The sequence below is a fragment of the Pholcus phalangioides genome, unplaced genomic scaffold (genome assembly GCF_987345545.1).
Source record: "Pholcus phalangioides strain wild (caught in Gottingen) unplaced genomic scaffold, Ppha-v1.0 ptg000002l_1, whole genome shotgun sequence".
Taxonomy (NCBI): domain Eukaryota; kingdom Metazoa; phylum Arthropoda; class Arachnida; order Araneae; family Pholcidae; genus Pholcus; species Pholcus phalangioides.
Window position 1 is genome coordinate 15783934 of NW_028301595.1, and position 14958 is coordinate 15798891.

A 14958-nucleotide genomic window follows, 5' to 3' on the forward strand; every position below is an offset into this window, starting at 1 on the left:
TCTTTTTGTATGCTATTAATGACTAAATTTATTATATTTATCTAATTTGAAAAACAAAACTGAGATTCAGATTAGATTGAAGAAGACGTGATCTGATTGGTTGTCGTACGATGTCGTCATGAGTGTAGCTTTCGTCCGTTTCAGAGGCGAAATCAGTTTTCCGTGCGATTTGCCGTTGTGTCGGTTTTGTGGCTAAGCATTCCGTGGTTATTATTATTTATATGAATTTGAAGGTACGGCGCAATATATTAATTTCAACTTCAAAGTTGTTCATTACCTTTAATTATTTACTCGAAATTATGTATTTTTTTAAAAAACATTTTATTAAAGGTTCTTCACACTGAAAATATAAGAAAAAAAACATTAAGATTATAATACCTAATATTGTAATCAAATACACGAGGTCTTAGGAACTTGTTATGATATAAATGAATTATTTTAGCAATTTTTCAAGTAGATATTATTGATGCTGTATAAAGTAACCAGGTAATTGGCAAGTGCATTAAAGGAGTGTCAGTGTTGAACGTTTCTTGTACTCAATCGTTTAAATCATAATTTCTCAAAACTTTTTTTTTTATTGGGCAGTGCCCACCAACTCAACCCATAGAATCCTCTAATAAACCTAAAACCTCTATCGCCCCTGGACCCTTTCATCACCTCGGGAGCGATACTGGCCACTTTCGAAAACACTGGTTTAAAAGAAATTGATTTATTTTTTTTTACTAACTGTTGATATCACTTCAGCATTAGAGTATTTGCATAACACGAGTTTTGAATCTACCTAATTCAGATGTTTTAGTGTAAAATATAAAGATTTTCACCCCCCCGACAGAGGGAAGTATACAAATTTGAGTGCAGGGAAACCTCACAACAATAATATTTTTTCTAGTTCGGAAATTTCTGTGCTAATTTTAAACTGCTACCTCTCGATATAACGATAAACCCTGTGTAACGATATTTTTTCAAGGTGAGTTCAAGAAAAGTTTGGCGATATAGTCAACGCTTATTATAACAACTCCAGGTTATAGGGACCATTCCATTTTAATGATCAGTGGGACATACGTTATCCCAAACGTTTTCACATAATGACTATCGCTATATGCTTCCTTTCGATACGAAGACCATCTGATGTGACGTCCGTTTTCAACGAAATGATGGAAATCATAATGAGCATCAACTGCAGTAGCACCCCCGGGAAATTTGTTTTTCTTCAGCACAAAATGATTTAATACAAATTTTCTAGTGAATTTTTGTGTCAATTTTTTAACATATTACAATACATACTTATATAAGTTGAGTTTTTTAAGAAATTAGTTCCTGAAATTGAAGGAAAAAAGGGTCAGCTTATACACGGTTCAGTTTTTGAGAAGAAAATATCGACCCCCCACCATTTATATTCATTCTAGATACCCTAATAAACCACTGTTGTGTTAAATCATTAGTAATGGGATGTCTTTTAAGATTGGTAGTGTCTAAGATATTCTGAAGTATATCAAGGACTGTTTCTCACCTTTACTGTTGAGGGATCGTAGAATATATAATGTAATCTTCAGTATTTTATCTTTTGAATGTATAAATGTCCTTACTTTGAAAAAAAATGTAATCCCGCATAATCTGCAGTGGGGCATAATAGTCGTGTGGGCATTTTATTGCACTCTCATCATGAGGATCCAGGTTCAAACCCTATTGACAGCATAGTGGTGGTAATTGAAGTTAACTTTCTGCAATTTTTTAATTTCAAGGCATGAAGCGAGTCCTCCCATTCAAAAAGTCTCTCCACAGAGAGCAAGCAGACCTGCAACTTGATACTGACATGACATGAAAATTCATACATTTACCATCTTTCTTCAAAATATGGAAGCCAGATGGCAGCACCAGCAAGAACAAGAAAAACGAGTTCAACATAAATACTTTAGGGCCACGCATGCATTCAGAGCACACATTCCGGCAAGTACCAATTCATTTGTAATTCCATAGAGGAATGTGTATGAGTTGCATATACGGTTAAGTAGTAGTTTAGCGGGGCATAATCCTTGTTTGTAACTTCCGTTCACCAATAATGAAATCTTCAAAAATAGAAGTTGTCTTTTTTTTTTTTGGAAAAATTGTCATTTTTGTACTATTACACTGCACATTATCCTCACAAATATTCCTTTGAGCAACTTCTGATGAATTGTGATGCATGCTAGAATGTGCTATGTATGTGTTTCACTGTATCTAACATAGGGCTTGAATATGGAATAAATTGCTTGTTGAAATCAAGAAAATTCAGGCCCCAAGCATTTTTTTTTTTCAGACACTATCAGTGCAAAATAGTGTATTCTTTGACTTGACAGGAACCTCTTTCCATGCTATCAGACATCTGCTAACATAATTTGTGATAAGTTTTTGCTGTCCTGAGATTTCAATCCAGTTATGATACATAACAAAAATTAGGATCCAATGTAAATTTTTTTAGTTTCCTGAGATTTGTCAAGACCAAAGACCTTCATTGGTGCAAGTCTGGGTTCCACTGCATTATGTTTACTCAGCAAGCCCCCTTCGTTAATTAGGCTACTATGCCGATTGCCACAAGCAGTAGTGCGTAATGGCTATGATTGGAACAGAATATGGAATTGTGGCTTGACCTTGTGTGTGCCAGGTTACATTTAGTAGCAACAAATAGGATTAGTTTCAGTTTGGGAAAAATCATGATAAATTTATGGTGGGCTCAAACTTTCACCCATTATAGATATATACTTCTCTATGTATTTATATTATACCTCCACCGTAACAAAGGAACATAAAGCGGAATAAATAAACAAGGTCAAATTCTTACCCAGCAACATGTTTGTTTCTTAGGAATTTTTTTCATGTGTTAGAGAAGTGCTGCGTTCAGTCTTTCAAATTCTTTAGCAAATAATTCTGCAGGTCATTTTACTTATATTATGAATGCATTTTTAGGATGTTGTATTCCTGATTGTGGAAAAGGGCGCTGTAGCCCAGGTCGATAAGATACTCGCCTGAAGTACCAAAGGGTGTTTAGAGGTGTTGCGAGTTTGATACTTGGTTCGTCCTTGTCAGGAACTTTCCTGACACGGTTACAACAGAAATGGCAATATGACCACAGAAAATATTGCTACCGCAGGGAGTCCCCCATCAAGGGCTTAGCACACCAACCTCGATGAGTATAAAAATAAAGGCTGCCGTTCGGATTTGGCAATAAATTGCAGGTCCCAGTCTAATTAGCCCTGGTGTGCAGAAAATGACTGTGGTGCACCAAAATGATCAAAGGTGATTGTGGAAAAACATTTTTTTAATAAGAGATCTACTTAGATTCGCCCTTCTAAAATTGAAAAACCAGCTTTGACCACCACTATGCTGTCAGTGAGGTTTGCACCCGGATTCTCACTATGCACTTCTTTTACTCACATATCTATTATATAAACAAAAGATCTATGAATTTTTTAAATGTAAAATCCACAGATTATGAGCAGGAAATTTTTCTGTCATAAAAAAAACATTATGCTTTGAACTTTCTGATATTCACACAAGATCACATAATTTAACTTGCCCTAATCTATTTCGGTTTTGTTATTCTAGTTTCTGATATATTGTGGCACGCCAGAAACATGGCCAAAAAGAAAACAACGCAGAAACGTCAGAAAGAGCCCTGCGAAGAGGACACATCAGATGAGGAGCTCAAGTCATACAGCAGTGGTAAGTTTTTGAAAAAATATTTCTTGAATGTCATCATCAAAGTTTCGTTAGTATCAGTTGTACTGAGATCAAAGCTTGATAAATCAAGGAATAATTAAGTCTCTAGCAAAGTTTAGTGACACCTTTCCGGTGTGTGTATATTTTGAGTGCAGCTTTAAAATAAAATTTTTTCCACAATTCTGTAGTCCCATTTTAATCATATTAATTGAGCTGTCTAATTTCAAAATCAGATTGCTTTTGACATTTTTCAGGAGAAACAAAAAACTAATTAATCTCATTATTTATGGAAGAAATGTATTTTTTCAAAAATTTCAATTGATTTAATACACAGGTCTTAACCAAATTTTAGCTCTGTAGCCTCTGTATAAATATTACTTTGAGAGAGAAAAATCTATCTGGTTTTGCAACCAAGCACTACTTGACTTTGTCTACTGATAGATTTGCAAGAAAACTACAAATAAATGGCATAATCTGATAATAGACAAAAAAATGGATCTATCTAGTTCAGAAATTACTGAGCTCAGTTGAAGAATAACAATTTCTTTCCCAGTGAATCACGACCAACTCTTAGTTTATGAACACCAATGCTGTCAAAGACCAGCAACGTTTAGTCAGAAACCTGGTGCTGATGGACGTAAAACGTATGAACAAAAAATGGTATTTTTTGTTCATAATCTGACCTATCGTATTATATTTCAATCGTGTGCCTTTCTCAGTGAATCAGAAGAGTTTTTAATTAAACAAAGCAGCAGGGTTTAAGCTGGATAAAAAAATTCCTTTCCCAAAAAAAGCAAAAATGGGGGGGGGGGGGAGCTTTAGCAAAATGCTACAATGTTAATTTAATGATTGATGCAGGGCCGTCATTTCCACTTTTTCCAGGGGGGAGGGGGCAAAGCACATGTACTCAATGTATGTATATATATATATATACACCATTTTTAGTGTATTTTCAAAAGCCGGGGGGGGGGGCAACGGCCCCCTAAATGACGGCCTGAATTGATGGTTGGATGTCTACTCGTTTCGTACCTCCTGTATGCATTTTTGCGAAAGTGGCTACTACTACTTTTGCATTCTGCAATTTTCTTCTGCATTTTATGAAAAATGCAACCGTAGCTTAAACCCTGCAAAGAGGGCTGATTTTTTTTTTTATGAAAGAGGTGATCCTACATAACACTTGCTCGAGGCCAGTCAAGAAGTTGTAAAGTTTTTGTTTTTTACAAATGCAAAGGCCACAACAGACAAAATGTCCAACGAGGTGGCTGAAAAAATATGTCCATAAAAAATATGCATGTCGAATAGATCTATCGAATATAGTTTAGAAACTATATCAAAAATAAAAAATACAGCAACCTAATAACAGCAATAAACTAGTGAGAGAAAGAACTCAAAAGTGCTAATTATAGAGTTAGAGAATTAGCACCAACTAGTGAGTGATAAAGTAGTATTTTCAATGTGTGTCACAAGGTTAGTGGCGTAAATTTTTATCACTGAGTTCAAAAGTGAAAATTTTGTTTTGCACAAAACTTTGTTATTGTCTTCTAATTGTGTGTAGTGTTGTTAATTTGAAGTTAATTGGTTTTTATTGCTGTACTTTCTTTGCCACAATTTAAAAGATGTTGCTAGTCCAACTTTTGACTTGCGACAGATAGACATGCTGGTATAATTTCCTAAAACTTTTTTGTACTCTACTCCAGTTTAGTAGTAAAACATTAAGGTTTACATTAAATAGTGCATAAAAGTTCAGGCACTAAAACTGGTAAAGCGGTAAACAGTGTGGGGTCTGAAGTTTGTCAGCCCTGCCCTGCTGTGGATTACTGTTGTTAAAATTATTCATCACTGACTATTTCTCTTTTTGTGTTTGTTGAATTATTTTTCATGCCTTCTTCGTGATTTGTGTAATTTTTTCATTGTACTGTGTTGATATTTTTACCTTCTTTTTTCTTTAAATAGTCAAAGTATGCCCTCATGTAGCAAAGGGTGTAAACCTGAGTAGGTTGAAAAAGGCTTTAAAAATCAACTTCAATGTTGAAAAATGCAAGGTATGTTTTAGAGTATGTTTACTTGTTTAATATTTGTTCAAAAAAATGAAATTATACGCCCCGAAGTAGAACTTATTTAGACTAACTTTAGTCAGCCCTCAGCTGACTAAAAATAGTCTGTGATAAAAATTCCTTTATAGTGTTTTCTACGGAGAAGAGTTCTTTCCTGGAAATTCTTCCCGAGATTGTTTTGCGACGTATGTCATAGTTTTCGCATATTCTACTTTGGGGCTTATGGAACAGCCTGCTCACTCTTGTACTTTGGAAATTCTCAATTTTTTTTGGAACATGCCATTTATTGCACCATTCTATACTATTGTTCTTACTTTTGTTTCATTTTCACTTGACAAGCATTTAAGTAAACTGATGTTTTGTTGGTCTAGCAATTTTGTTGCAAAAGCAAATGAAGATTATCTATCAACCTAAAACTGGACTTCATATTTAGTTCACTACATTTTCTCGACAACTTCCATAAAACAGCTAAATAACTGTGGTTCTAAAATATTTAGAAAATTATAATAGTTTTCATTTCTTCAAAGACTAATAACATGATTTAAAGCATTTTTTTTCCAGGAACGACAAAAAAGTTATGTAAAAATTATCTTTTTTTTTTCAGCACTAAAAATATAGTCCATACTTGATTTTACGAACCTTCAATTCCGTACAGGTTCTTAAAACAAAGAATCAGTTGCACATAGCATGTTTATTGTAGTGTTTGATTCCATTAAGTAGGAAATAATTTAAGCTATTTGTCTAATTTTTTTTACTTAGGATTGCCAAAGTAAAACTATCGTTGAAAAAGCTCCATCAGATCAGGCTTCAGAAGATCCCAATGAAGTGTGGATGTGCTTGCAGTGCGGATACTGCGGTTGCGGGAGGAATTCAACTAGCAAACATGCTATGCTGCACTACAAAACCCCACGCTCTGACTGTCATGCCCTCGTGCTGAGTACAATATCAATGTCCATATGGTTAGGAATTAATTGACTAATTTTTTCCAGTATTATCAATTATAAGATTTATTTATTAGTACATGGCTATCAGACATTTTTTTATATTGACAACTGATTTTCCTCCATTTCTATTGAGTTTGTTAGAAAATTATACAAACTATATTTAACATTCAGCATCTGTCGCTTTTAATGTCATCCTGCCTGTAACATCAGTTTTCAATGATCCCTGCTAGCTTTATTAACAAGTTCAACTTATTCGTTATTAAATCATTGCCATTTCTGAACTCTTTATTTGATCCTAGCTGTGATGTTACACAGAGGTTTGATTTACAGTGGAATTTTGGATTATGAGTAACTTAGCTGGCAAATGTTTCTTAATACAAATAAAAATTGTGAACAAATTTTAGCTTGATTAGCTAGCAATATCTCACAACATAAAAAGTACTTGTATCAGCAAAGCCTAGACAAGGGCTAGTCTAAGAGGCTTTGCACATTTGTGTTGTCCATTGAGCATCATACGATCACAACTAAACTGACGGTTTTTTCCCTTTCACTCACTGTGGATAAAGATGTCTTAATGAATTCAGAGGCCAGAGTATTTTTCGTTGTGTGTCTCTCTCTCTCTCTCTATGCCCATTCGTTAAGTCATATGTAGACGCCACTGGCGGGAATGGCATTCAAAGCACAAGCCCCATGAAAAATTATCTCGCCCTCTTGTTAATGAAAGTGGGTGATTTTGAAGTTCTTGCTCTTTTGTATTGTTCCAAAAATATTTGAGCCTTCAATATAAAATAAGTAAAAACTCAATATAATGAATCAATCTATACTTCATCTTCGAAAAGAATTTGAATGACATAAAGAAGCGTGATTGTGGAACGAATCATTTGGGTTTTCATTATTTCCTATCGGAAAGTTTGCTTTGATAAATACAAGTGTCTCTGATTGCGAACATGTTCACCGAATGAATTATGCTTGTTTTCTAAAGTTCCACTATTTATAATTGGTAAACTCTCATATGAATTTTGATTTTATTTTATTTTTACATGTTTTTGTATGTTAAACCAAGCATTTTGTTATGTAGTGAATAAAAATGTTTTCAGGTGTTATGCTTGTGATGAAAGTGTGGGTGTTGATACATCTAGAAACCTGAAGGAATGCGTTGAATTTATAGTAAAGAATAAAGACAAGAAACCTCAAACTGTGATGGTGAATGGTAATACTAATGTGATAATCATATCCCAAAAGATTCTGTTCTGTTAACATCTTTAATTTCTATCATTTAAATTAAATCCTTGATCTTTCGGTTCTGTTCATGTGAATTGTTTTATTTTTTTCCTCCTTCAATAGGTATATTTTTATATTAAACTATTATATAGGTTCTGCAAAAAATTTATCAAAGCCAGTATCAACAGAGTTGTCTGCAGATACGCCAGCTAAACCAGAAAAAAATACACCTACCTCCAAATCAAAGCAAAATGAATCATCTTCAAAAACTGCAAGTATCAGTGGGAAAAAGTCTGTCATCTCTAGTGGGAAGGCTGTGAAGGTGTGTTGTGAATAATTTTATTTTACAATGATAGAATTTTGATATTGCAACTGAAAGTATATCTTGTAAGTAATTATAAGTATTTATTGCAAGTAAAAGAAAATATTCAATAGTCAATTTTATTCTGTTTCAGTGAAATTATTTCTGTATCTTTTTTATTCACTTTATTATTTAAAAGATTTTACATTAGGTTGAAAAAATATATTTTTTCCTTTGAATATGTTTTGTCACTATAATTTCATATAGTTTATGAGGTACAGTTAGGAAAAAAACTTTTTTTTGCATTGATGAGAGAAAAAATTTCTGAAGGGGCTGTAGAACAAAAAGTTTGGAAAACTACATTAGTTTTATTTTTATAATGTTGTATTCATTTTTTTTACACCTCCTCATTTTTAAACATCGTCTTTTCTCATAGTCCAAGTTACTGCAATCCAAAGTTTTTACTAGGAAGTAATAGCTTGACCCTGGGCTAACAAAAATTTTTTTAGCATTTTTTCAGCCTTGGCTAATGAATACAAATTCGGCTAACAAACATTTTCATTGGTATGAATACATGTGCTAACATAAACAGATGCATTTTGAGCTGAATTTTTACACCAATCATCAGAATTATTGTCATACAAGCCCAATTAATTCATGTGTACCTCATAATTTTTTTCCAGATGTACCTATACATCTTTTTCAGAAAGTTTTTGAACCATTTCACGTGAAACAATATATTAAGCTAAGAGAAAATATATTTTGAAAAGAGGAGCTCAGATTTGATTGTTTTCAGTCCCTGCATTCTTTCAGTGAAAAACTCTAGGTCAAACTGAATGGTCTGGACTAAGATATCTAAAATATTTATATAGTCTGGAATTTCTGGGAGCTTTTCTTTTCCATCTGCATGTACAAGACACAGAAATAAGCTAACCAAACTACAAATGGATGGGGACACCTATGACCCTGTTTAGGCTGTGCATGTAGTGTAAAATATAAAAGATCCTCAGTACCCCTCAGCTTCCTATAAATTGTTATTTTTTCAGTTTTGAAACTGTTCATTTCAGCCTTCGTTCAGTTTTTGTCTTTTTTATAGTGCTTCTTAGTGTTTTAAATAACCATATCTTTAAATTTTGGGCAGTTCCTAGAGCAAATTAAATAATTTTTCATTGAAACATATGAAAATATGCTTTTTGGCTAACAAACATGATTCTGGAATGAATTATCTATGTTAGTTGAGGTATCACTTTATATGAGTGTAACATTTTCAAAATGTATTTTCATTTATATGGCAGAATTTGATTATTATGTTCAGGCATGCTGGGAAGTGAAGAAGGCTCAAAACTTTTGAAATATTGTGTTATGTGTGGTCATGCAGAATATTTGGCATTTTTGAAAATGAAATATGTTAAATTCAAAGAAGGAAAATTTCATTATGAGCATCTTATGTTATCGAAATCCGAGACTCAAAAGCATTTTTTTGAGGATATTGTTTGTACTCCAAAGTTATGTAACAGGTCTTACCAATGATAACCCCGTCAAGTCTGGGTGCAATTTAAACCGATACAGGGATACCTCAGCTAACAAGCAACTCTGCTTCTGAAGTTTTTCTCCTTTTTTTCATAATATTTTCACCTTGTTTAAAAAATACTTCAGTTAATGTAGATTTAAACAAAAACTACACAGCTGTGTTGTGAGCTGAAATCTTGTCAAACTGAAGGTTTGGACATTTCTTTCATCTGAATATACAATGAAAAAAAATGAGATGGCCATTTCATATTGCAAAAATGGTTTTTCTTGAGATGTGTTATGTTCTGATTTTGCCAGTAGAGTTCCAAGACACCCTCATCTATTTAAAGAAGTATTTTGATCACTGAATTTTGCTTTTTTTTTTCTCTGTATAGGGTCTTTCAAATCTTGGGAATACATGCTTCTTCAATTCGATTTTACAGGTAATTAAGTGTTTCATTTTCGGTTTTATAAGGATATATATATTTTTTGCGTAGCCGGTCAATTTGTCGCAATCAACTTGTCGCGCTCAACTCGTCGCGCATCAATTTGTCGCAGTGCCAATTCGTCGCGGTACAAATTCGTCGCAGTACAAATTCGTCGCAGAGCCAATTCGTCGCGATACAAATTCGTCGCGGTACAAATTCGTCGCAGAGCCAATTCGTCGCAGAGCCAATTCGTCGCGATACAAATTCGTCGCAGAGCCAGAGCCAATTCGTCGCGGTACAAATTCGTCGCGGTACAAATTCGTCGCAGAGCCAATTCGTCGCGGTACAAATTCGTCGCAATGACAATTCGTCGTGTAACCAATTCGTCGGGACGTCAATTTATCGCAGAGTCAACTGATCTGTATGTACGCGATCTGTATGTAGGTTTTTTGTCTCATACGTGAAAAAATAAACATGAAGAAAAGTTTTTTTCCATCAAGAAATGCACACAGTTTACTAAATTTTTTTTTTTTTTTGTCATTTCGAAAAAAATCATCGAAATTACATCGAAATTAAAATTACTATTGATATTAATGTTTTATTATTTAATTATTGTAAATGTTAAAAAAATCATTTTTTCTATGATAAAATTTTAAAATTCTGTAAAAAAATGTCGGTGTTTATGATATTCCCCAAATTACAGTACAGCGGAGGCTCTCTTTAAGTGTAAACTTGTATCTGTCCCATGTGGAATCGAGACTCCCACCAACATTAACCACTACAGTATCTCCACAAGAACCTGAAATAATTAATAATTTAATTTAATTAATATTTCATTTTCACCGGATAAGCCACACTTGTCGCTTTCTCTCGAGATTTCCATTACTCGTAGCGAGGGGAGTTGGGGCGCACACCGAGATGATAAACTGCGATCACATACATTTTCAAAATTTAATTTGCACCGGATAAGTTGCTCAAGTTAAAAACTCAAAAAATCCAACCAATAAAGTTCATAGGTTACATTCGAGCAAATGCAACCGATAATCTTATTGGTTGAATTTTTCAAGTTTTATAAAAGGACTTTTAGAACACTTTCATAGTGTAATGCTAGCCTTAGATATATTGTCGGTAAAAAATTCCTCAAAGATGTATTCCCTACATGGCAGATACATATTCAATAGTGAATTAGGGCCATTCAAGTATTACGTAAGCAGATTTTCAGCCTTTTTGACCCCCTCCCCATTGTCAGCAAAAATCAGCAAAACACTGACCCCCATCCCCTCCCCCGTCAGCAAAATTTCACCAACAGCTTAGAATATTTCATATCTTCAAATTCAAAAAGGGGTGGTTGATGACGTAAGCGACCTTCAACCCCCCCCCCCCCCCGCCATCAAAAGTCAACAAATCCGAAACTCCCTCCCCGATGCTGACGTAATACTTGAATGACCCCTTAGGCAAATTGTGCTTTGGGATGGGCATTGATCCTAATTTATCATCTTGGTGTGTTCCCGCAACACCCCTCGCTGCGAGAAATGGAGATCCCGCCAGAAAGCGGGAGTGCGGCTTATACGGTGAAAATTTAATTTTGAAAATTTATTTTATCCTAATTTATCATCTTGGTGTGTTCGCCCAACGCCCCTCGCTGCGAGAAATGGAGATCCCGCCAGAAAGCGGGAGTGCGGCTTATACGGTGAAAATTTAATTTTGAAAATTTATTTTATCATAACTTATCTATCATCTTCGTGTGTTCGCCCAACGCCCCTCGCTGCGAGAAATGGAGATCCCGCCAGAAAGCGGGAAGTGTGGCATGAATACCATGAAAACTGAATTTTGAAAATTTATTTGATCGGCGTACTGACTCTGCGACAAATTTGTACCGCGACGAACTGATTCTACGACAAATTTGTACCGCGACGAACTGACTCTGCGACAAATTTGTACCGCGACGAAATGAGTCTGCGACAAATTTGCACCGCGACGAAATGAGTCTGCGACAAATTTGCACCGCGACGAACTGACTTTGCGACAAATTTGTACCGCGACGAGTTTGTAGCACGACGAATTGACGCTGCGACAAATTGATTGCGACGAATTGTCGCGCGACAAGTTGATCGCGACGAATTGACCTAGACCCTATTTTTTGTATTGATGAATTATGATACAGTCGAATCCTGTTATAGTGCAAAATCTCCTGTTAATGAAAACTTATCTAATCCTTAAATAAGTTTATGTAGGAACAATGTATTGTGAATTCCAATATTGCAAAATGAAAAATCTGTTATAATGAATCCAAAAACAAGTTTCTGAAAATCAACAAAAGAGTATAGAATGTTCCAAAAAATAATCTTGTAAAATGAGTTTCAGAGAATTAATTTGCTGAACTGTTGGATAAGAAGGGTTGTTTATAGCTTGTGGAGGTGTGGGAAAATATTTGAACCAATACGATGTGTGAAAAAGAAATAAAATCTATGCTATGCGTAGGAATGTTTCATATTTCTTCTATTTCAAAATGAGTGACCTCAACGGAAAAAGTTTTTGATTAAAGGAAAAACTCAAGATCATTTCTGAAGTTGATGCTGGAATGAATAAAAATATGGCGTTAAAATACGACGTATCTCCCATCTACTCTTTCAACATTTTTGAAAAATTAGACCAAGTTGGAATTTCAAATTCAAACAGCAGATATAGGATTCCCATAGAAAAAATACTAGACTTTCTCATTTTCAAGATGTGGGTGTAGTTGTCTTTACAGGACATTCATTCAAGAAATTTTCCAGAAACACATGGTTTTAGCACATACATTCCCAAAATGTGGCAATTACCACCCTACACATATGAGAAAAGACTGAAATTTGTTTGTGCTTTTGGATGCAAAATCTTTCAAACATTTGCTTCAAGAATTGCATGTGTTTGAGCATGTTTATACTTCAGAGGAATTTGTTGTTTCCTCGACTTCCACACATACTTGTACAAAATATATATATATGGATTATTTGTCTCAAATATGTTAAGTAAGTAAAACTTAGTTAAGAAAAATTCAATGTCTAGTTGATTTGAGTTGCTTTGGGTTATTTTTAAAACTTAAATTCATTATTTTTATTATCTAGAATTTGATAGCTAATTTTTACCGTAGAATCAATTTTTAACAAATGTTGCAATTCGCAAAATTGGAAATTCCTTTAGAACGAATTTTTTTTATAATGAAGTGATTTCTTTAGCCTCTTGGAGTTCGTATGACAGGATTCGACTGTACTTGAAATTGAACTTTCACAAAACTTTTCGTTCTTGTTGTAGTCCATTAATTTCACAATTTACATAAATGTTTGCAGTATTTTCGACAAGAGATCTTCACAAGTTTTAAAGACTTTTGAAATTGCATCCTATTTAAGTGTTTGACTCTTACAGATGAGCTTTTGTTTTGCTTTGCTTATACAGAATATGTGCCAAACACCTTGGTTGCTGCAAGAAATGGATCAGCGCTCTGAGAAAGGTTATCTGTGGGAGATACCATTTCTGGTGATTGACAATGAAATTGTTCAGAATGTAGAGGTTTGTATATATATTTTTTTCTCTATTTATATTCTTCTGCTATTCTGAAATAAAAATGAATTATAATCTTCTTTGCAGGGATGATTTCACAAAAATAATTAACTTGTGACTAATCTATCCTATATGCATCCTTATTTTTGTTTTGGAGTTATTTTTTTTATTATTTATTTATATTATTATTATTATTTACTCTTGCAGAATTCATCACGAGTGCCTCTATTAGAATGTGGTCCTCTCACTCAAGCATTCTGCAATTTCTTAAAGCAAATGAAAAAGCCTCCTCAAGATAACAGAAATGAAATCGTTAATCCAAGCAATCTCTTTGACCATATATGTAGGAAGTAAGTCCTTTTTTATTTTCCCCCACAAACTATTTCTCCTACAGTTTTTTTTCATGAACTTTTTTTTGCACATACACAACATTAATATACTTATTGAGAATTTAATTATATTTTTTCAATAGGAATGAAAGGCTTTCATCGGGGCAGCTCAAGCCAAAATTATCACATATGTGAAACATTTTTTTTTGGTGCCCCTCTAGCATACAAGCCATACTATTAAAATAATCCAGTAAACTCACTGCTGTATTCCCAGCTAAATGAAATGCATTAAAAATTTCTCTGCGAATCATTACACCTAATACATTCATAGTTTGAATTTTAAAGACAAAACATTTTTCCATAGTTGTTTTTTTTCCTTAACTTTTAAAGTGGTGCCTCATGTGACCACATGGATTGCACAGCAATAAAGCTGCCCCTGCTTTCATTTTCATAAATTACAGTCAAACTCAACTGTAACACAGCTATTCAGGTAACTGAAAAATTGTGTCCTCATTACCAAAATATCATTGAAAGTTGATGTTTTACTTATGTTGGTATGAAATATAGTTATGATGTGTTAAGCTGAAATGATAATATAATTTCCCATATCCAAGATGGGGAGGGGGAGGCTTTGACCCATTTTTTATTTTCATAAATATCTCCGGGAATGTAAAAGTTTGCTAAAATAAACTTCTTTGAAGCTGGCAAAATACCCTGTCTTTATTTGATTGGATCAAAATGATATTGGGGGGGGGGGGGGGGGTCTTTAAGCCTTGCAGGCAATGTAATGATGCACAGGTGATATGGCTATATTTTTCCCTTTCAAACAAGAACAAAAAATTATAATTGAAACACATGCACCTTCATCTCCCTCCAAAAGAATTTTCTATTCTATTAATAATTATTAATAGAAAAAATTGATAAATATTTCAGCAA

The 14958-nt window shown here is 34.0% G+C and overlaps 1 protein-coding gene across 1 annotated transcript in view; it reads left to right on the forward strand.

The window, feature by feature from the left end:
* The first annotated feature begins 142 nt into the window (after window positions 1-142).
* The window catches only part of Usp16-45 (ubiquitin specific protease 16/45), a 43143-nt gene continuing 28327 nt past the window's right edge, over window positions 143-14958 (forward strand). Inside the window, exons 1-9 of the mRNA XM_089238823.1 lie at window positions 143-233; window positions 3583-3699; window positions 5650-5738; window positions 6510-6709; window positions 7792-7904; window positions 8068-8237; window positions 10121-10168; window positions 13589-13702; window positions 13901-14043. Of these exons, the coding sequence (XP_089094949.1) occupies window positions 3612-3699; window positions 5650-5738; window positions 6510-6709; window positions 7792-7904; window positions 8068-8237; window positions 10121-10168; window positions 13589-13702; window positions 13901-14043 (965 nt within the window). The 5' untranslated portion in view covers window positions 143-233; window positions 3583-3611. The remainder of the gene's footprint in view (window positions 234-3582; window positions 3700-5649; window positions 5739-6509; window positions 6710-7791; window positions 7905-8067; window positions 8238-10120; window positions 10169-13588; window positions 13703-13900; window positions 14044-14958) is intronic.